Source organism: Centropristis striata, chromosome 8, assembly GCF_030273125.1.
Source record: "Centropristis striata isolate RG_2023a ecotype Rhode Island chromosome 8, C.striata_1.0, whole genome shotgun sequence".
In the NCBI taxonomy this organism is placed as follows: domain Eukaryota; kingdom Metazoa; phylum Chordata; class Actinopteri; order Perciformes; family Serranidae; genus Centropristis; species Centropristis striata.
In genome coordinates this window covers 32,401,118-32,421,826 of record NC_081524.1, presented here as the reverse complement: position 1 = coordinate 32,421,826, position 20,709 = coordinate 32,401,118, and the positions used below count along the sequence as shown (strand labels likewise).

Below are 20,709 nucleotides of genomic sequence, written 5' to 3'. Positions count from 1 at the left end.
AGAAAATGGGCCTACCTTGAGTCAGTGCATGTTGTTACTATGTTACAGATGCTGTTCAGTCACTCTATATTTCAGTGTTACGCATGAAGAATGGAACAATTAACCATTATAGTAATAAGATTATGTTAATACGAAAAAATGAAATTATTGTGTTATTATGTTATTAACTCCAATGGTTATGTAATTAACTCCAATGTACCTCACTGACTGGTGCATGTACAAATGTATATGTTATCATGTAATCCTGTGTGTGTGTGTGTGTGTGTGTGTGTGTGTGTGTGTGTGTGTGTGTGTGTGTGTGTGCGTGCGTGTGTGCGTGCGTGCGTGCACAGATGGACTGTTTCTGATGATGTGAAGTGCTTAACAAAAAGGTACAAAGTACAGCTGTTGCAAAGGTTTGACACATTTGAAGCTGTTTATTGACTGTAAATCGGACATCAACATTTCCCACGTAGCTTGTAGCGTATATATACATTATATATATATAAAATATATATATACTTAAAGTACAAGTACCTCAAGATTGTACTGAAGTACAGCACAATAGGTACATGTAATTTATTACATTCTACCCCTGCTTCACTGAAACTTATTTATACTGAAACGTATATATACTTATTTATTTTTAGTACTGTTTGTTGAACAGTTGTTTTTGAATATGTCTATCTGTATGGGTTTTGAGGCAAACCACATGTAGTGAAGAAACTCACTGTGGTTATGACAGTGAACTTTTACTGGCTGCCTCCCAAAATGTCTGACACAATCATGTATTGTTTATATACTTCATGTAATAGTATATGCTTTTATATACTTCATGTAATAGTAATTGGAATATAATAATCACTGTTACAAAAACGCATACTTTTAAAGAGTTTCCTTTTATAGTCATTGTGTGTTACGTAAGTAAATTCCATAGACTTTTGTAGCTTCTACCTGTATACTCATCATGGCTTGTGCATTCTACTAAGTAACCATAATACTTATATAAACATGAATTAACTCACTCAACTGGTTCTGTCTCACTACATGCAGGCCACAGATATCAGCTAACATTTCTCAGGAAAAGTTCTTATCCGTACCAACATTACCTCTGGTGAACCTCAATGTCACCTTATATTTTGCTGGCTTATTCACTGGAGTTTTCTGGTATGAGATCATTTGATAAAAATCCCAGTATGTTAGAAAGTACACATTCAACACTGGGAGTGGCAAAGAAAGGTAAACCAAGTATTGTTTTTCCTGTCTTTACTCCCAACAATGCTTTTATTTGTGCCAACTACCTCCATCCGCCTCAGCTCCGACCTTTCCAAGTTTGGCTTTTACAGCTGGTCAGGATATGAGACAGGCTCGGGTTACTGCTGTGTTTGTTTAGTGATTATCTACTTCCTGCTCCCAAAGTTTCCAGTAAGGTAAAAACTGTGTTTACAGCAGCGCTGCTGCAGAAGAGCTGCACCCCTCACAGAATAACGTTAAACAGTAACATCGGTCCAGTAACATCGGTCCAGTAGGTTAAATAACGGCCATTACAAATGAGCAGTCATAGGGAACACACACACACACACACACACACACACAGACACAGACACACACACACACACACACACACACACACAGTTCATTTACAACATTGAATAGCTGCTGCTGAACGTCTAGTTCAGTTCATAGACTGTATATAAGTTCAGTTACATTCTGTTTGCTGCCTCCTAGTGGCCATAAACAAGCATTGGACACAATAAAGCTGCAAGTCATTATAACAAAAAAAATAAAAAAATAGGCTGCACAATTTCAAAAAAATATCTGATCACAATTATTTTGACTGGTATTGATCTCTATCATTCAGATTGTCACATATCCATTGGGATCATCTTGACTTATTCTCATTTTAATTTTAAAACATTAAAATATTTTAATACCGATTGTGTAGCCCTACTCAAAAAGGACCAGTGACTGTATGTTTATGTCTGACATAATCTAATAAAAAAAAAAAAAGCCTAAACATTGTTATGCACTTGCGTGATTTGTTATAGGACTTTTATTTTGGCATTAAATCCCTTTGGAAAAAGATCAACCAAAAGCTCATGTTTCTGTGCATAGTGTACACTTTATTGAACATAAGAAAATAAGTACAAGTAGCATAACCAGAATGAAATTAACTCAAACCTTTTTAAAAACAAGAAAATAAATTAAGTCACCCTTTCAACGATTCAGTACAAGAAGCATGGCATGGTAAATTTTGTTCAATACATCACACAGAGTTACGTCTCAATGGAAAGTGCTCATATCACAGATGAACTTGAAGTACTTGAACTTGCACTGATGTTGGTGCTATAATAGAATAATGAATTACTTCTGGAAGAACTCTTGTCAGCAACTTAATAAGTCCAAGAACTCACAGCTCAAAGTACGTCACTGACCCTTACTGGAATTGATCATGTTTTAAGTGAAGGCAACCGAAAAATGTAGAGAAGCCATGATCTTTCGGCTAAATACATACACACATCAAGCTGCTTCATTTAGTTATCTTTGAGAGTAAAAATCTAATGATTTATTAATTTATCAACTGAAATTACGGAGTGTGAGATAAATAATGTTCTCTAAAATTTGAACCACATGCTGAACTATCACATCACTGAAGGCCATAATGAGTGAGAAAATACTACTTCATACTGCAACAAGTACATTAAGTATAACTCGTCATGTTTGTGGTACATTTATGTAATATTTACATACTTAAAACCCTCCCTGTGGCTTGTCAACGGCAAGTGTTTGTAATTGCAATCGCTTCAGAAAGCAGAGCAGTTATAATTAAAAAATGCAAAGCAAGATCAGACCAAAAGGCCAGGCTTAAGTGGTGTAACACATGTGAACTACTTTTCTGCAGCTAGAGGCTAAAAAGTCACCCACTTTTCTCAGAGCCTCATAATATATACACAAGACCAGCTCACACAGTTTGAGAAGTCATAGTAGCCATGTTGAAATCTATCTGCTGCAAGCAGATTAAATCAAGACACGCAGAGGAACAGGAAGTTGAGAAATTTTAAGAAAAGACACTTATTTGTTATACTTGTATTTCTAAATGGATACACATGTACATAAGCATAGTTTGTCAACAAATGACTTCTCAATAACAGAGAAAGTATGTTCATAAATAGCAGATCGATGAGCGACTGAATGTGACCGGAGTTGAGGCGGGAGGGAGATAATGAGATCTTCTTAATAGGAGCGGATGGCAGGAGGGACGTGGGCGCAGTCCTGCTCGTCCAGAGAGCTGTCAATAACAGGGCGGTACTCCAGGGTCACCTGTGATCAGACAAAAACAAAGATAAATCATATTACTGACAGATTTCCATTTTTCAGGAGGTTTTGACCAGGAGCCAAACCACTGCAGAAATCTCCTCTCCAAAGAAACAACACCAGGTGATTAGATCGGATAAAAATACTGAAAAACATATTTTAAATCTGTGTTTCTTCAATGCTGGTGCTGGTAGCCGAGCTGCTGCTCAGACATCGACGACTAAAATCCTTTATCCAGTTAAAATATATAGCTGTATTGTTATAATGTATGACTGTAATTACTACAGTAGGTCTAGTTGTTTTTAGATATTTTCATGCAGAAAAACAGCATATTATACTTTTAAATTAACAATGGTTCGTTGAACAGTCTAAATTCCCGCTTTAAGCACCACAACACACTGAGGGAGGATTGTACCTTTCCAGTCTTGGGGTCGACGTAGGACATAGTGTGTTTCCTCCAGTGCTGATCGAAGGGCTTCTTCTCCTGACCCTGTAGGGGCTTTGAGTAGTCGTACTCATCGATTCGGTCCTGGAATATAGTTAAGAAGAACATTGTCAGAGAAAAGACTCGCTGAAATACAGAGTGAGAAGTATTTTATGCAAATATTAACAGACACAAAAGAAATCCAAAGTCAATTAAAAAGAGGGAAAATAGAAGGAAGCATTGGGAAATTAGTCTAAATCTAAAAGAAAATGAGAACATTAGAACATCTGAAAGATGGATAAACAGAAAGGAGAGGCAAAGGGAAAAAAACTTCAAGAACAAAAGATCAAATATGGTAAAACTGACCTTGAAGTCCTCTCTGGCGTGGGCTCCCCTGCTCTCCTTCCTCTGCTCAGCAGAGTGGATGGTCTGGAGACCGTTCAGCATCAGATTTTGCAGCTCCAAACTTTCCACCAGGTCTGTGTTCCACACAATTCCTGGAGACAGAAGGAAAGGTATTTTATGACCTATGTTTCACAGAGTACTACTATTGCATTTTTTTTACAGAAAGAGACACAATGAACTGTAAACAGGAAGTGGTGCAGTACCTCTGTCAAAGGTCTTAATGTCATCCAGGGTCTGGTAAACAGCGTCCATCTTATCGCATCCCTCCTTCAGAACGGGGCCGGTACGGAACACTGCAGCATGGGCCTGCATGGTCTGTAAGGAAAGGCAGGAAGAGAAAGATGATTTGTTTGTGTACTAGGAAGGAATTAGGAGCAATATGACAGAACACAGCATATAATGTAAGGTAACTTAAGTTATTTTGTGCCATTTGTTTCCCTGTACCTATATTGCTGTCAAACACATGTTTCTAATGTACAAAATTTGTCACCTCATGTATTTTAGATGTTTGTGTGTACCTTCTGCATGTTGAGTCTGATCTCAGAGGTTCTCAGGCTGCCGTTGGCAAACCTCAGCTTGTCCAGGTTGGCCACTGACTCCTCTCCTGCGCTGGGTGTCAGGGGGGACAGTTCCTCTCCTGAGGAGAAACAAAACATGAGTCAGTAGTGAAACCAGCAGATGATATGTACTGAAACATTAATATCTGTAGAGCATTATAATGATGACAAATAAGTGTTATTTGATATCATAGCACAAAGTGAATCATTGACCTGATTTTCCTTTTGTCTAAATGAGCAATACAAATATGACATGACATTTTACACATATCCTGAAAAATGAATTTGATATTTATCTGCTTTTGATGATACAGACATTTTTGCATTTTGATGCCCTGGTGTGAAATATGACAAAAAAAAACAAAAGCAAAACTTAAGAATTTCTTCATTCTAATAAAGCTCATGCACAGAGGTCCTCACCAGGTTTGTGCTCCTCAGCGATGGTGAGGGCACAGGCTCTACCAAACACCACCAGGTCCAGCAGAGAGTTAGCACCCAGCCGGTTAGCTCCGTGGACGCTGGCACTTGCCGCCTCGCCGCAGGCATACAGTCCACGAACCACCTTGTCTTCTCCGTTGGTATGAGTGATGACCTGATAGGAAAAAGATTAAAAGGTGTATCACATTGTCTGTGAGGATCTTAAAAGAGAGGAAGGGGTTGATGCACATGCCTGTGCCCACACACATTACCTACCTGTCCCTTGTAGTTTGTGGGTATTCCACCCATATTGTAGTGGACAGTGGGCAGCACAGGGATAGGCTCTTTAGTGACATCGACTCCAGCAAAGATCATGGCTGTCTCAGAGATACCAGGCAGCCTCATGGCCAGCTGCTGCGGAGGAAGGTGGTGAAGCTGCAGGTACACGTGGTCCTTTTCTGGACCGACACCTCTGAAGGAACAAACACAGACGGGAATTATTTAACCGTGCATATTAAAACATTTTCATGCAGTTACTTCACATAAACATATATTTTGTCCGCACCTGCCCTCTCTGATCTCTATGGTCATGGATCGGGACACCACATCTCTGGAGGCCAGGTCTTTGGCATTGGGTGCGTAGCGCTCCATGAAGCGCTCTCCCTCACTGTTGATCAGGATCCCTCCCTCGCCACGGCAACCCTCTGTGATCAGACAACCAGCTCCGTAGATTCCTGTTAAGAGTCACATTTATTTATTTATTTTTTTAGAAGTCTAAATTTGCAGAAATAAGACACACAGTTTAGTAATTCTTTATGAATACAAACACTTACACCAAAAATGTGTGTAAGTAGGACAAAAGCTTAATTCTGAATTTATAGTATGACAATAGTGTTTTTATACAAGAAATCTGACCTGCTCTGTGTTACAGTTATGAACCCAAATATTGATGAATAACACAAGTAAAAGAATAGTTATACAGTTAACTATTAATAGTATCTTTAAAATGAAAATACTTCATAGGATTCTCAAGAATGATTGGTGTAAAAGATGTAAAACCATATTCCCATAAATGAAGCATTATATCAACATTGTAATGAGGAAATCCTTAAAGCTTTATCATTATGACACAATATTGTCTCAATAAAAACTACTACAGTGTGCTTTACTGACAGTAAAACAGTGATAAGTATATTTACTTAGGCATTTACTGATTTTATTACTGAAATCCTCTCAAGCACCACAACACTGTTGCTTATTTTACGCTCAAATTGTTTTAAAGGGCCCATATTCATTCGAAGTATTAATTAGAAAAAAAAAGTAACATTAGTAATCAAGTAATTTCTGATATAAACTACTGACATGCTGACAGCATTTCGCACAGGCCCTTCATACGGTTTTATTGTTATGTTATGTTCTACCATTAAAGACATTTTGGTATCAAGTGATGTGCTCTTATTGGCCATTGGTCAGTGTTGTGAACTCACAAAAGATTCAGTCTTATAATTAAATCATTCTGGTAGTTCACTTCAGTTTTCACAATATTTTACAGGTAGGGTACCTAAAATATTTTACTCATATAAAAAGGTATGCTACATAAATGCTTATGTACTGACACTTGCATAACTTGCAAGTTGGTCCATCATACAAAGTGTTAGAATTTGTGAAATTCCAAGACAAATATTCAAATACACCATTGTTAGCATATAAATTACACATTTGTACTGCATGATTTAGGCCAAAAACTGCATGAGATTTGCATTTGCTTTCATTCACATATGTTGAGGACAAAGGGCAAGGGACACATTTGAAAATGTTTTTTTGCTAAAATACAGCCTTACTTTGGAGTGTTATTTAGCATTTCAGACATGAAACATGCTGTGGTTGGAACCAAAAGTGCCATGTCTTCTACTTTCATGCGTCTTCACTGCAGCTTTAAAATGTCCTTATGACCGCCCACAGGTCACATCACTGGGTTACTTCATACATAACTGAAGAGCCTGGTGTCAAATGTCCAACAGGAACAAAAATAAAGATGACTGTCATCTTTATGTAAGTGGGGTCTGTGATTGGAGCTCAATGTTAACAGTCAGGCATTATGGATCAGCTCACAATTGGAGAGCCTATATACAAGTACGCTAGACCCATTAATTTAAAAGTCCTCTGAGTGTAAATTTACCAGATGAGTTATTGTCCTATGCAGTAAATGTGCCAAAAGCATTTTTAACAAAAGTTGCAGAATAATACATTTTCATTATCTCTCCCAAACAACAGTAAGCTGTCCAAGCATTACAGAGGTAATAAGTGCTTATATCTTTAATATTTCTTAATGTGTCTATAGTAAAAATAAAACTTAAAGAGGACCACAGAATGGCAATAACACATAAGGTCAAACCGACAAACAGTCTTATCACACTTTTACAGCTGGACAATAAAATAGCAGACTTTGAACATTCACTGATTGAAAACCTTTACTAGTTGAAATTACGATTAATAATCTAGACGCGTCTTAAGTATGCATGCTGCTCCTAAGGATCTTATAAGTGACTGCCTTTCAAAAAAGGATTCTTCAGCAAAACAACTGTTTTATGACTTGGGCTTAATATGTAAATAAGTTCATCTTTCTCACCAGTGGGATGGAACTGAACAAACTCCAAATCCTGGCAGGGCAGGCCAGCTCTGGTCACCATTGCATTTCCATCTCCTGTGCTAGTGTGGGCAGATGTGCAGCTGAAATAGGTTCTTCCATAACCCCTGGAAAAAAAGAAATAACTCCTTTATAAGCTTTCATACACTCATGCTTCGTCTCATATCAACTCTCAGACTATAGCAGTAAACTAGAGTCATAAATGGAGACTGAGTGTCCACTCTTTCTGATTCTGTGAGTGTGACACCTACCCAGTAGCAATGACAGTATTCTGGGCTCTGAAGCGGTGAATAGACCCGTCCTCCATGCAGAGGGCGATCACTCCTTTGCACTCTCCGTTTTCCATCAGCAGGTCCAGGGCAAAGTACTCCACAAAGTAACTGGTGTCGTAACGAAGAGACTGTAGAGAAAACAGAAGGGCAGATAGTTACATGATATGCAGTTTAATGTTAATCTATGGAACTTAATGTGTGAAGAAAGAATGGAGAACGAGTGTGTGGACTTACCCTTCCATAAAGTGTATGAAGTAGCGAGTGTCCTGTCCTGTCTGCTACACAGCAGCAGCGGTGGGCCTGGCCTCCTTTTCCATACTTGAGACTCTGACCTCCAAAGGCCCTCTGGTATATCTTCCCATCTTCAGTACGGCTGAACGGCATGCCGAAGTTCTCCAGCTGGCAAAGAGGCACAGTGAGATTTACTGTTGTGTCATTGTGTAACACAAGAATGAAAATTTGTTCATTAAAAATTGAGTATTCTCAAATTGCCATGTAAATATACAACAAATATTATATCTAAAACACAGAAGCGCTAACAAAACCAAAATGATGTTACATTTAAGTACTTTATATAAAATTATTTTATTTCTTTTTACACCAAACATACATCTATATTGTTAAGTTAAACAGAGGGTTTATCGTGTGCATTTGTTTTCTGTTTTGCTTTTTCTCAACAACCTCTTAATTTTGAAACACAGCTGTAACATGTTGACTAATAAAAATATTATATGCTGGATTGAGAAGTATTTTTCCTCAATTGTATGTTGTATATTCAAACCAAATAACTAAGACAACATAGCCACTGATGTGTGTGTGTGTGTGTGTGTGTGTAAGACCTTACCTCCACTACGGCTGCAGGAGCCTGCTCTGTCATGTAGTGAATAGCGTCCTGGTCGCCGAGCCAATCAGATCCCTTCACTGTGTCGTAGAAATGCCACCTCCAGTCATCCTCCTCCATGTTCCCCAGAGCTGCATTGATCCCACCCTGTGGATCAAGATAATATTTAGTAATTCAATACCATTCAATATTTGATTTTGCAAATAAATCCCATTCTAATAATTGCAGAAGGATTTGAGCCTGATGAAACTCTGTAAGAGAACAAACTATATTCTCAATGAACATCTACAATGTGGTATTATACCTGTGCTGCGACAGTGTGAGACCTGGTGGGGAAGAGCTTGGTGACACAGGCAGTGTTGAAGCCAGCCTCAGACAGGCCAAAAGCTGCCCTAAGTCCTGCTCCTCCGGCTCCTACCACGACTGCATCAAACTCATGATCCACTACTGGGTACTGAGTAGAGATCTGAAAATGATGAAAGGGAGAAATTAGGGCAAGACGTCCATTGCTGCTTGCCTATGCTAGCTACCTCAACTCCCCTCTCCTGTGGCATGTCATAAGTTTGTTCATGTTGTAAAGTGTGTTGAGTATGTGCTTATGGTGCCGAGGTTCTTTTTTTCCCTTTCTCCCTTCTCCTCACGTTATGCTGTATTTCCTTTCTTTCATCCCTGTCCTGCCCACCCCTTTGTCATATTGTATGTATGTTATGTATATGTTTGGACGGGATGATGGCTAATTTCGTTGTCCTAGTACTTGTTACTCTGTGCAATGACAATAAAAAGCTTGACTGATTTTGCAGTGGACAAAGTGATTATGTACAGACTCACATTTCTACCCATGTATTATATTGTACCCCATCATGCATTCACACTCAAACCTTATGATATACTGATCTGCATAAAAGAGCAAATGCAACTCACATTATCTGATATTTTGGCACTTTTCTTTTTGCCATAGATGGAGAAGTGAAAGTTCCTGGATCCCTGAACTGCAGCAGCAGGGACCTGGCAGAAAATAAAATAATTTTTATCAGAGGAAAAATTAAAGAAAAGCAGCAATATAGTTCAAATTTATATCGACTAAAAGATACACTAATGGCTGCTTGTCAGCAGAAAACATACTCTTCTAATAAGCATGTATTGCTATGTGCTGATATGATTTTGTTAAAGCCAGCTTTAAACATATATATTTTCATAGCATTTCCATAATAAAGCATCAATATCTGCAATAATTAATTAAATTTCTCTCATCTCATAATCACTTTGTACTTGACGGCAGTTTTTAATCAATAATGTTGGCATTGTAAGATTGATGTTGTCTACTGTTTCCTTTCAAGAGATTTGTATTGTATTGTTTACCATTTTGCGAGCTAACGCACAGAAGCTATAACTGTTTTCCACAAGGGCAACGGAGTATGTTGAATAACATGTTGAATATCACTATTAAGTTAACAGCTTACTGAAAACATTATTGTCTTTATATAAAGCAAAACAAATAGAAAAGGTTCAACAAGATATAACATTTTGTTAACCTCGTAAGATAGCTTTTCTTCGAGATGTCACATTGAAGCAGCGTAGGCTACATAACACAGGTTACGCAAGTGAGAATCTGTCAGTTACGAAAGCTGAAAGTGCAGCACATTTTTAAGCATGAAAAAGACAATCAACACACATAAAAAGAGCAAATATGGATAGATGAAAGTTTTAGTATGCAACTGTTACAACTCACAGCTTTTGTTTTAGAAAGAACCCTTTTGGAGAGGAGCCGGGAGGCAGCACGAACACTCGCCATGTTGTCAGTTGAAGGACCGATTCTGAGCTACTGCGCAGGATAAGATATCCTGTAGCACTGGACCAAACCACTCTCCGAAAACAGGGGTGTCGCGCATTTTACATCCTAATTATTATCCTTTAAAAATATTTATTAATGTGTTTAAGCTCAAGACTAGAGCTGGTATTTTACAGTACATCCAGATAAATACACACATACTTTACTTTAAACATTTAATGGGATCTTTAAAGAAGTGACTTCCCACGAAATACCCTCCATCGTTATAGTTGGTCTGCTGGCTAAAACGTGAAATTGTATAACCAGGGTGTGCAGGAACAAATGTATAAGTGACCTAGACTTTTCATTCAAGGTGAGACGCAGCACCATATACTTAACAGACGTACGCCGACTTGTAGTCGGACAAACATGACTGTTCTGTCCCGTGATATGTTTGTATTAAATACTCTGGGGAGCGTAAGCCAGTAAGCTAAAAATGTCAGCTAGCCTGTTAGCTCTTAGCTATAGTTAGCCTTGTTTGTGGTTAACTGGGATGTCAAACTTCTTAGTCATGTCAGTCTGATGCGTTATTGGTGTTTCTGTTGCAGTATTTTTCTAAATGCTAACAAGCTAAATGCAAACGGACTTCCACGTCTAGTGCCTAGTTGCAAAACCATTTCTCCAATTGCATGCATTGCAAATACTTGTTAATGTAATTATGTAGCTTATAAATTGATTTAAAGCCATACCATTCTAGTAAGCTACACATTCAACGCACCTTCATTGTGTATTCAAATACGAGACTTCACTATTAAGTTAACAGTTATGTTTATAGCTAAGATATCTACTGTTTATAAGTGCTGCTGCTAAAAATGAGCTACACCCAGCAATAAAGTGATTACTGCAGTGTCAGCGTTTGATTGACAAGACACTGCTCTTCCAGCAGCGCCCTTCAGTCTCTGTTACAAAATGTAAACATGTATTATAATTTAGGAGCCGCCTCCATGAACAACTTGAATGACCCCCCCAGATGGAACATCCAACCAGACCCCAGAGGAAGGGGGGCGGGGGCCGCTGATGGCAACCAATGGAACTACGCTCTGCTGGTCCCGATGCTGGGACTGGCTGCCTTTCGTAAGTTACACGAAACAGAAATGACTGTGGTGAGGTAACACACATGGGAGAACCACAACAAATGTTTCCAACTGATTGACTGTATAGGAAATGACCAATGTGCTCGTGAAGAGTTTTTTTTTATTGTTTGCTAACTCTATGAAGTGCCCAGTCTTGTATAACTGTGTAATATACAGCTTAAATGGGAATGTCTCTTTTCTTATGGCATTGCTGAATGACAAAGGGAGGTCACCATTATAGAAAATCATATCCTCCATTTTTTAAATGATTAATTACCACCTTTGCGGGTTGAGCAATATGACTCAACATACAGTCATGGCCAAAATATTGGCACCCCTTCACGTCAGATAATGCACCATTTCTCCCAGAAAATTGTTGCAATTACAAATGCTTTGGTATTCACATGTTTATTTTGTTTGCATTGGAACAACACAAAAAAGCAGAAAAAAAGCCATATCTGATCATTCCACACAGAACTCCAAAAATGGACTGGACAAAATTATTGGCACCCTCAACTTAATATTTGATAGCACACCCTTTGGAAAAAATAACTGGAATCAACCGCTTCCTGTAACCATCAATATGTGTCTTACACCTCTCTACTGGAATTTTGGACGACTCTTCTTTTGCCAACTGCTGCTTAAACCATTTCTGGGTGCTTTTTGAAGTGTGCTTTGGGTCATTGTCCTGCTGGAAGACCCATGACCTCTGACGGAGAACCAGCTTTCTGTCACTGGGCCCTACATTGCGCCCCAAAATTCTTTGGTAGTATTCAGATTTCATGATGCCATGCACACAGTCAAGGCATCCAATGCCAGAAGCAGCAAAACAACCCCAAAACATCTGTGAACCTTCACCCTATTTGACCGTAAGGACTGTGATTTTTTCTTTGAAGGCCTCATTTCGTTTTCTGTAAACAGTACAATGATGTGCTTTACCAAAAAGCTCGACTTTGGTCTCATTTGTCCACAGGACGTTCTCCCAGAAGGATTTTGGCTTCCTCAGGTAAATTTTGGCAAACTCCAGTCTGGCTTTTTTATGTCTCTGTGTCAGCAGTGGGGTCCTCCTGATGGGGTTTCCTAACATAGCATCCCATTTCATTCAGATGGCGACGGATAGTGCGAGCTGACACTGTTGTACCCTGTGTCTGCAGGTCAACTTGTATTTGTTTGGGAGTTGATCGAGGTTCTTTATCCACCATTGGAACAATCCTTTGTTGCAATCTTTCATCAATTTTTCTCTTCCGTCCAAGTCCAGGGAGGTTAGCTACAGTGCCATGAGCTGTAAACTTCTTGATCACGTGTGAATACCAAAGTATTTGTAATTGCAACAGTTGTCTGGGAAAAGTGGTGCATTATCTGACCGAAGTGCAAGGGTGCCAATATTTTTGGCCATGACTGTACATATATGAACCAAATAACACACTTTTCACCACTTACAATTACATTTGGACAAAAGAACTGTAGATCTTAAGCGGATGTGCATAGCATTAAGTTAAAAAAAACAAAACAAAGACTAATCTTTCTTTAATCTAATGTCTGGTCATTTTTAATTCAGTTCTTAAATTGTGGACACAAGCAGGCATTACAAAACTTTTGCTACAATCAGTCAGAGTTTTTTTGAGAAAAAAGTTTTAAAGTTTATGATTGTTGCAATACATCTAAATTATCTAAACAGTGTCTCAACTGCCACTATGCATTCAGGTTGGATCTGGACCAGGGAGTCTCAAAGGGAGATCCACAAGGTTAAAACCCAGTATGACAAAGACGTGTCCACAATAAAAAGTGAGATGGAGGCACGGTACCGGGAGACACTGACAGAGAGGCGCAGGGCAGCGGCTACATTAGAGCTGGAGCTGGAGAAGGAGAGACAGAGGGTCAAAGGGTACAAGCAGGCCCTGGTCTCACAGAGCCACCAGCTTATGGAAGAACGGAAACAGTTGCACAAGGTAATATTTGGTCTTGACATCCATTACTGCTGTTATTCTATTTTTCTTCAAAACCTGTAGCCTCTCCTGTATAAACCAAATACTGTCTTCACCTCTTAAAGGAGCGTGAGGTCTTGGAGGAAGAGAAACAAAGGCTGCTGACATCTGGCGCTGCAGGCGCTGTACTGCATCGCGCTCTGGAACAAGAGAACATCTGGTACCAGCGAGCCACCACCACTCTGAAGGAGCTAGAGGGTCAGCTTGTCGAGCGCCAGAACGCCTACTGTTCCCTCATCCAGCCTCGAGACCAGAGGCTGGAGATGGAGAAGAACATGCTGCTTAAGGTTGTCAAAGACCCCATCGGGACAGAACTGGATCTAGAGTCTGATCTGAAGGATATTTTTAAGAGAGATAAGCACTGTGCTGACCTGCTTAACATGGACAAGAGAAGGAATGGCAGCCTCATGTGGGTGTACCTGAAATACTGGCAGCTGCAGGTCACCGTCCAGAAACACAAGAGAGCTGAAGAAGCCATATTAGGAGGGAAAATCCAGTCTCAAACAAAGTGACAAACCCAAGCCACTGTTTTGTCATTTGACTTTGAATAATGTTTAAAGTATGTGGATCAGGAATGGAAAGTGCATGTATTTTTCACAGTGTAATTATCTTTACTTGATAGGGATGTTATGGAAACACACAAGAGGTAACCTCAACCAGATGATGATAAACATCATATTTGACAGGTTTTGAGCATGCTGGAATACACTGATACCGTAACTTCCCAAATTAAGACTCATTAGCTTTAAATTAACTGCATAAAAAAGGGATAATGATAGAAATGCACTTGGATCATTCAAGTGATATCCATATTGGATGCACAACTGATGTTAAAATACATAGAGATATATTTTTTCCATTTAGCCCCTTGGAAAACTTTTGATTCTCTCAGTGCCATGAATTACTGCAAGGTGCATATATTGTAGTCCTTCCATTAACTGTTCCCAAAGTGATGTAATATCACATCTATTTGTTGCTTCAAGTGTCTTGAGAAAAAAAAGACAATAAATACTACTATTTTGAAGAAAAAAAAACAGCTTGGAATCATTAACACATTGGCAACAATATATTTCTAACATTATCTTTAAGTGTGTTGACACCATGCATTAATCTGTTGGGCAATTGTTGGACATATTAATCATGATATCTTTGGGACTTGTTTGTTTTTACTAGTACTTCTGTGCATAATATGAACAATCCCTCCATAAATGAAATGTGTTGTCATTTATAATACATGGCCCAAAGCCAGGAGAACAATGTGTCTCATTGCTGGTTGAGATTTTTAGTCTTTAATGCAGGTTTTAAGGGAACTTTTTATCTATCAGGGCGCGACGGGACTCTGAAGGTGCATGAGAATCTAAATAAGTGAATAGAGCACAAAGTAGTGCTCAGTGCTGCAACACCTTACCACAATACAGCAACAAAATAGTCAAACAACACCCTTAAACTTCACACTACATCCCTGTGACAAATGATAAGTAAAGCTGTAGCATTTCTTTAAATGAACCATGCCTATCTTTGATGTTATATCCTTGTTTGGACCATAACTTGGTGATTAGGTGCTGGATGTGATGCCATAAACTCAAATGTACTGACTCTAACCACTCTGAAATCCTAATAAATTCCTGGTCAAAGAAATCAATTTTCAGACTGTTCCTGTTTTCTCATAAAAACCTCAGGAATACTGCTTAATTTAATAAAGTATAATATCAGCTCATGTTCCCTTTGAGATGTTGTTTGACCACACAGGATGCTGCCAATGTGTCTGTGTCACTGAATAATTATTTAATATAAAAGCTATATGGAACCTGAGAGACAGATGAGCATAAAAAGATTATTGTGATCCATTTTTGAAAGTCTGATCTAAATTGTTTTCTCTCCTGTGTGATGCAAAAACCGGTGCAAAAGACGGTTTGCTCAAAATTATTTGGTTTGCCCGTCACTTATTTTCATCTGGGAAAAAAGTGGGTAAAAAGGTTCTGGCAGGTGAAAAATATTTGTGTCAGGATCCTTTTCATGTGTGTTGTTGTCCTACTCACTTCCGCCACAAGAGGCCGAAGTCCTCATGTTCTAAGAAGGACTAAAAGCATTCATGTGTTATTTTAGTTTTTCTTTGAACTGTGGAAGAAAACGTCAGTGCTTTCAGTCTTATTTAGAACATGAGGAAGTTGTGCACTTCAGCATCTTGTGCTCAATATGGGCATTACATCATTAAACACTAAGCCCAAAACTTAATGTTCTTGCCAAAAATATAATCACCTGGCAAAACTTATTTTAAAGAACTTAGAAACATTTTCCTGACAAAAGCATCTGCTCTAACTCATTAGCACGGGCAAAAAAAATTAACATCTTTGAAAATGGATCAAAGCATTTATGCAAAGGTAATCACAGAAACAAATGGAGTATTACACTCATCTCACCTTCAGTTCCAACTCCAAACATAACATTGTCCATGTATGTGAATATATTTCTTTGTATATTTTGGAACAGAACAGTTTCATTAACTTGCCATGTAAGACAGTAGTTAAAACTAGTTGGTGTGAAAGTTTCCCAACTCTGTTTCATGGAGCTTTAGGGAAATCAATGACGATGATGATGCACAGTCTATCATTGTAAAGAATGTGATTACTTACACAGTGTATCATTATTTATTTATTTTTTGCAGTACAAGTATAACACATGATTTATGATGATTTGTCAGAAATCCTTTTAAAAAATAATAATTTGGTAAGTAAATTAAGAGAAAATCCAGTTAACCCTTGCTAAAATAATTTAACACTCCTCAGAAGAACAATACTTGTGTTTGGATAACACAAAAAGTATTTAGCTGCTGAGATATTTTACTTAAATCAAAACAATATTCACGAGGCATCCTGTATCCTCAGGAGGAGTTTAAATAGTTTTACATTTTCATTTATTAATACCGGTGTGTAAATTACAATAAGAAAGGCTATGTCATATGTTCTGAACGTTAAATGCCTTACCTGTCTTGCTTCACACCCTCCTCTGCACCCAGGAGGAAGTGAAGCAAGGAACAGCAGGTGTGCATTCAAGGTGAGACGCAGCATCATATACTTAACAGACGTACAATGAGTTGTAGTCGGACAAACACGACTGTTCTGTCCCGTGATATGTTTGTATTAAATACTCTGGGGAGCGTGAGCCAGTAAGCTAAAAACTTCCCATAGCTTGTTAGCTCTTAGCCTTCTTTGTGGTTAACTGGGATGTCAAACTTCCTGGTCATGTCAGTCTGGTGCGTTTCTGTCGCAGTATTTTTCTAAATGCTAACAAGCTAAATGCAAACGGACTTCCACGTCTAGTGCCTAGTTGCAAAACTATTTCTCCAATGACATACATTGTAAAGACTTGTTAATATTTTTATATAGCCTAGAAGTTGATTTAAAGCCATATCATTCTAGTAAGTTACACATCGCCACCCTGTTAAAATAATTGCCTAACTAACTTTTTCAAGTTTTGCAGGAAACACAAAAACTTGACCAAAAGTGTAACATATGAGATTTATTGATCATTTCACTCAAAAAGGATGTAACAAAGGATGACTATTGGCATAGTAATAACACTGTGTGTAAATTATGTAACTTAAGAGAAATAAATGACTTGGGCATTTTTTTAACATGCCTTTGTGACTTAAGCAAGATATGGTAACACTTTATTTTGAAGGTGTCTACATAAGAGTCACACAAGCCTGTCAGAAACATGACATGACAAGTATCATGAGCATTAATGTTACTTCAAAGTGTCATTAATGTTCATGACACATCCCATGTCATGTTTCTGACACGCTCATGTCACTCTTATGTAGACACCTTCAAAATAAAGTGTTACCATATCTTGCTTAAGTCACCAAGAGATGTTCAAAAAATTGCCTAAGTCACATTTTATTTTGACTTAGGCATAATAAATCTGCTTAAGTCACACACTTGACATAGGCCATTATCTGAAAGGGGTAAAATCACATGATGTGATCGGCGATTTTACCATAGGTGGCCGGCGTCATGAGGAGATGATTTAGGCAAAAAAACAATTTTGACAAAAAATGACTTAGGCGATTATTTTAACAGTGTGACAATACAAGACTTCACTATTAAGTTAACAGTTATGTTTATAGCCAAGATATCTACTGTTTTTAAGTGCTGCTGCTAACAATGAGCTACTAACACCTAAACATAAAATAAAGTGATCACTACAGTTTCGGCGTTTGATTGACAAGACACTGTTCTTTCAGCAGCGCCCTTCAGTCTCTGTTACAAAATGTAAACATGTATTATAATTTAGGAGCCACCTCCATGAACAACTTGAATGATCCCCAACCAGACCCCAGAGGAAGGGGGGCGGGGGCCGCTGATGGCAACCAATGGAACTACGCTCTACAGTCTATGGTCCCGATGCTGGGACTGGCTGCCTTTCGTAAGTTACACGAAACAGAAATGACTGTGGTGAGGTAACGCACATGGGAGAACCACAACAAATGTTTCTAACTGATTGAATGTATAGGTAATGAATAATGTGCTCAATGTGAACTCTCTGAAATGTGAAGAGTTTTTTTATGCTTGTTTATCCCCTGGGGGAAAAATAAAGTATTTTTGATTTTGATTTGATTTGATTTGGTTAATTGCTAACTCTATGAAGTGCCCAGTCTCGTATAACTGTGCAATATACAGCTGTGTCTCTTTTCATATGGCTTTGCTAAATGACAAGGGAGCTAAGCATTATAGAAAAACAGATCCTCCTTTTTCTAAATGATTAATTACCACTTTTGTGGATTGAACAATATGACAAAAAACTATATATGGACTAAACAACACACTTCTCAACATTTTTAATTCAATTTGGATAAAAGAACACTTCTTAAGTGGATGTGTGTAGCATTAAGTTAAAAAACAAAAACAAATACCACCACATAACCAAAGACCAATCTTTTGAATGGTTGGTCATTTTTAATTCAGTTCTTACATTTTTTAAACAAGCAGGTGTTATAAGACTTTTGCTGCAATCAGTTAGAGGTTCAGAAAATCTATTTGGTTGAGAAAAAAGTGCTAGTCTTAGATTGTTGCAATACATCTAAATTGTCTAACAGTGTCTCAACTCCCACCTTGGCTTCAGGGTGGATCTGGGACAGGTATTCTCAGAGGGAGATCCAGAAGATTAAAACCCAGCATGAGGAGACACTGACAGAGATGCGCATGGCAGTGGCTGCACTAGAGCTGGAGCTGGAGAAGGTAATAATCGGATGTGATATCCATTACTGCTGTTGTGCTATTTTTCTTCAAAACCTGTAGCCTCTCCTGTATAAACCAAAACACTGTCTTCCCACTTTAAAGGAGCGTGATGTCACAAAGGAAGTGAAACGAAGGCTGCTGACGCCTGGCAGCTGGTACCAGCAAGCCACCGCCACTCTGAAGGAGCTAGAGAGTCAGCTTGTTGAGCGCCAGAATGTCTACTGTTCTTACATCCAGCCTCGAGACCAGAGGCTGAAGATGGAGAAGAAAATGCTGCTTAAGGTCGCCGAAGACCCCATCGGGACAGAACTGGATCTAGAGTCTGATCTGAAGGATATTTTTAAGAGAGATACGCACTGTGCTGACCTGGCTAACACAGACAAGAAAAAGAATGGCAGCCTCATGTGGGTGTACCTGAAATACTGGCAGCTGCAGGTCACCGTCCAGAAATACAAGAGAGCTGAAGAAGCCATATTTGGAGGGAAAATCCAGTCTCAAACAAAGTGACAAACCCAAGCCAGTGTTTTGTCATTTGATTTTGAATAATGTTTAAAGTATGTGGATCAGGAATGGAAAGTGCATGTATTTTTCACAGTGTAATTATCTTTACTTGATAGGGATGTTATGGAAACACACAAGAGGTAACCTCAACCAGATGATGATCAACATCATATTTGCCAGGTTTTGAGCATGCTGGAATACACTGATACCATAACTTCAATAAAAACTACTGTTTTGAAGAAAAAAAATAACAGCCAGGAATCATTAACACATCGGCAACAATATATTTCTAACATTATATTTAAATGTGTTGACACCATGCATTAATCTGTTGGGCAATTGTTGGACATATTAATCATGATATCTTTGGGACTTGTTTGTTTTTACTAGTACTTCTGTGCATAATATGGACAATCCCTCCATAAATGAAATGTGTTGTAATTTATAATACATGGCCCAAAGCCAGGAGAACAATGTGTCTCATTGCTGGTTGAGATTTTTAGTCTTTAATGCAGGTTTTAAGGAAACTTTTTATCTATCGGGGGCGACGGGACTCTGAAGGTGCATGAGAATCTAAATAAGTGAATAGAGCACAAAGTAGTGCTCAGTGCTGCAACACCTTACCACAATACAGCAACAAAATAGTCAAACAACACCCTTAAACTTCACACTACATCCCTGTGACAAATGATAAGTAAAGCTGTAGCATTTCTTTAAATTAACCATGCCTATCTATGCTGTTTTATTGTTATATTCTTGTTTGGACCATAACTTGGTGATTAGGTGCTGGATATGATGACATAAACTCAAATGTACTGACTCTAACCACTCTGAAATCCTAATAAATTCCTGGTTAAAGAAATCAATTTTCAGACTGTTCCTGTTTTCTCATAAAAACCTCAGGAATACTGCTTAATTTACTAAAGTATAATATCAGCTCATGTTCCCTTTGAGATGTTGTTTTACCACACAGGATGCCGCCAATGTGTCTGTGTCACTGAAGAATTATCATTTAATATAAAAGCTATATGGAACCTGAGAGACAGATGAGCATAAAAAGATTATTGTGATCCATTTTGAAAGTCTGATCTAAATTGTTTTCTCTCCTGTGTGATGACTTAAGAACCGGTGCAAAAGAAGGTTTGCCCAGAATTATTCTTCCGTCACTTATTTTCATCTGGGAAAAAAGTGGGTAAAAAGGTTCTGGCAGGTGAAAAATATTTGT

General features: G+C 38.4%; 3 protein-coding genes across 4 annotated transcripts; 2 read left to right on the top strand and 1 right to left on the bottom strand.

Moving 5' to 3' along the window:
* Positions 1-2,081: 2,081 nt before the first annotated feature.
* On the bottom strand, positions 2,082-10,668 carry sdha (succinate dehydrogenase complex, subunit A, flavoprotein (Fp)). Its single transcript, XM_059339181.1, has 15 exons — positions 10,587-10,668; positions 9,779-9,862; positions 9,162-9,323; positions 8,861-9,004; positions 8,251-8,415; positions 7,996-8,144; positions 7,727-7,851; positions 5,663-5,831; positions 5,374-5,569; positions 5,101-5,272; positions 4,642-4,760; positions 4,327-4,438; positions 4,085-4,215; positions 3,710-3,823; positions 2,082-3,300 (listed from the first exon to the last, which is right to left on the bottom strand). The coding sequence occupies exons 1-15, from the start codon at positions 10,647-10,649 to the stop codon at positions 3,214-3,216; spliced, it is 1,992 nt and encodes a 663-aa protein (XP_059195164.1). The 5' UTR covers positions 10,650-10,668; the 3' UTR covers positions 2,082-3,213.
* A 183-nt stretch (positions 10,669-10,851) lies between these two features.
* On the top strand, positions 10,852-15,385 carry LOC131976251 (coiled-coil domain-containing protein 127-like). 2 transcript variants are annotated; one of them, XM_059339182.1, is made up of 4 exons: positions 10,852-10,998; positions 11,619-11,759; positions 13,463-13,707; positions 13,809-15,385. In XM_059339182.1, the coding sequence occupies exons 2-4, from the start codon at positions 11,630-11,632 to the stop codon at positions 14,253-14,255; spliced, it is 822 nt and encodes a 273-aa protein (XP_059195165.1). In that variant the 5' UTR covers positions 10,852-10,998; positions 11,619-11,629; the 3' UTR covers positions 14,256-15,385. The 2 variants fall into 2 exon arrangements, with proteins under 2 accessions (XP_059195165.1, XP_059195166.1); XM_059339183.1 differs by lacking the exon at positions 10,852-10,998 and adding an exon at positions 11,093-11,110.
* Positions 15,386-17,673: 2,288 nt separating this feature from the next.
* Positions 17,674-20,367, top strand: LOC131976605 (coiled-coil domain-containing protein 127-like). The gene is made up of 3 exons (XM_059339710.1): positions 17,674-18,171; positions 18,868-18,983; positions 19,086-20,367. The coding sequence occupies exons 1-3, from the start codon at positions 18,024-18,026 to the stop codon at positions 19,488-19,490; spliced, it is 669 nt and encodes a 222-aa protein (XP_059195693.1). The 5' UTR covers positions 17,674-18,023; the 3' UTR covers positions 19,491-20,367.
* The last annotated feature ends 342 nt before the right edge of the window (positions 20,368-20,709 follow it).

What these genes read in the sequence shown, in the direction of transcription:
- LOC131976251 (XM_059339182.1), top strand. Translation starts at nt 11,630, where the DNA reads ATGAACAACTTGAATGACCCCCCCAGATGGAACATCCAACCAGACCCC. An exon ending in GCTGGGACTGGCTGCCTTTC is followed by an intron (nt 11,760 to 13,462) that starts GTAAGTTACACG and finishes CTATGCATTCAG; the next exon opens with GTTGGATCTGGACCAGGGAG. An exon ending in AACGGAAACAGTTGCACAAG is followed by an intron (nt 13,708 to 13,808) that starts GTAATATTTGGT and finishes CACCTCTTAAAG; the next exon opens with GAGCGTGAGGTCTTGGAGGA.
- LOC131976605 (XM_059339710.1), top strand. Translation starts at nt 18,024, where the DNA reads ATGTATTATAATTTAGGAGCCACCTCCATGAACAACTTGAATGATCCC. An exon ending in GCTGGGACTGGCTGCCTTTC is followed by an intron (nt 18,172 to 18,867) that starts GTAAGTTACACG and finishes CCTTGGCTTCAG; the next exon opens with GGTGGATCTGGGACAGGTAT. An exon ending in TAGAGCTGGAGCTGGAGAAG is followed by an intron (nt 18,984 to 19,085) that starts GTAATAATCGGA and finishes CCCACTTTAAAG; the next exon opens with GAGCGTGATGTCACAAAGGA.
- sdha (XM_059339181.1), bottom strand. Translation starts at nt 10,649, where the DNA reads ATGGCGAGTGTTCGTGCTGCCTCCCGGCTCCTCTCCAAAAGGGTTCTT. An exon ending in TTCTTTCTAAAACAAAAGCT is followed by an intron (nt 9,863 to 10,586) that starts GTGAGTTGTAAC and finishes ATTTTCTGCCAG; the next exon opens with GTCCCTGCTGCTGCAGTTCA. An exon ending in CCACAAACTACAAGGGACAG is followed by an intron (nt 5,273 to 5,373) that starts GTAGGTAATGTG and finishes TTTTCCTATCAG; the next exon opens with GTCATCACTCATACCAACGG.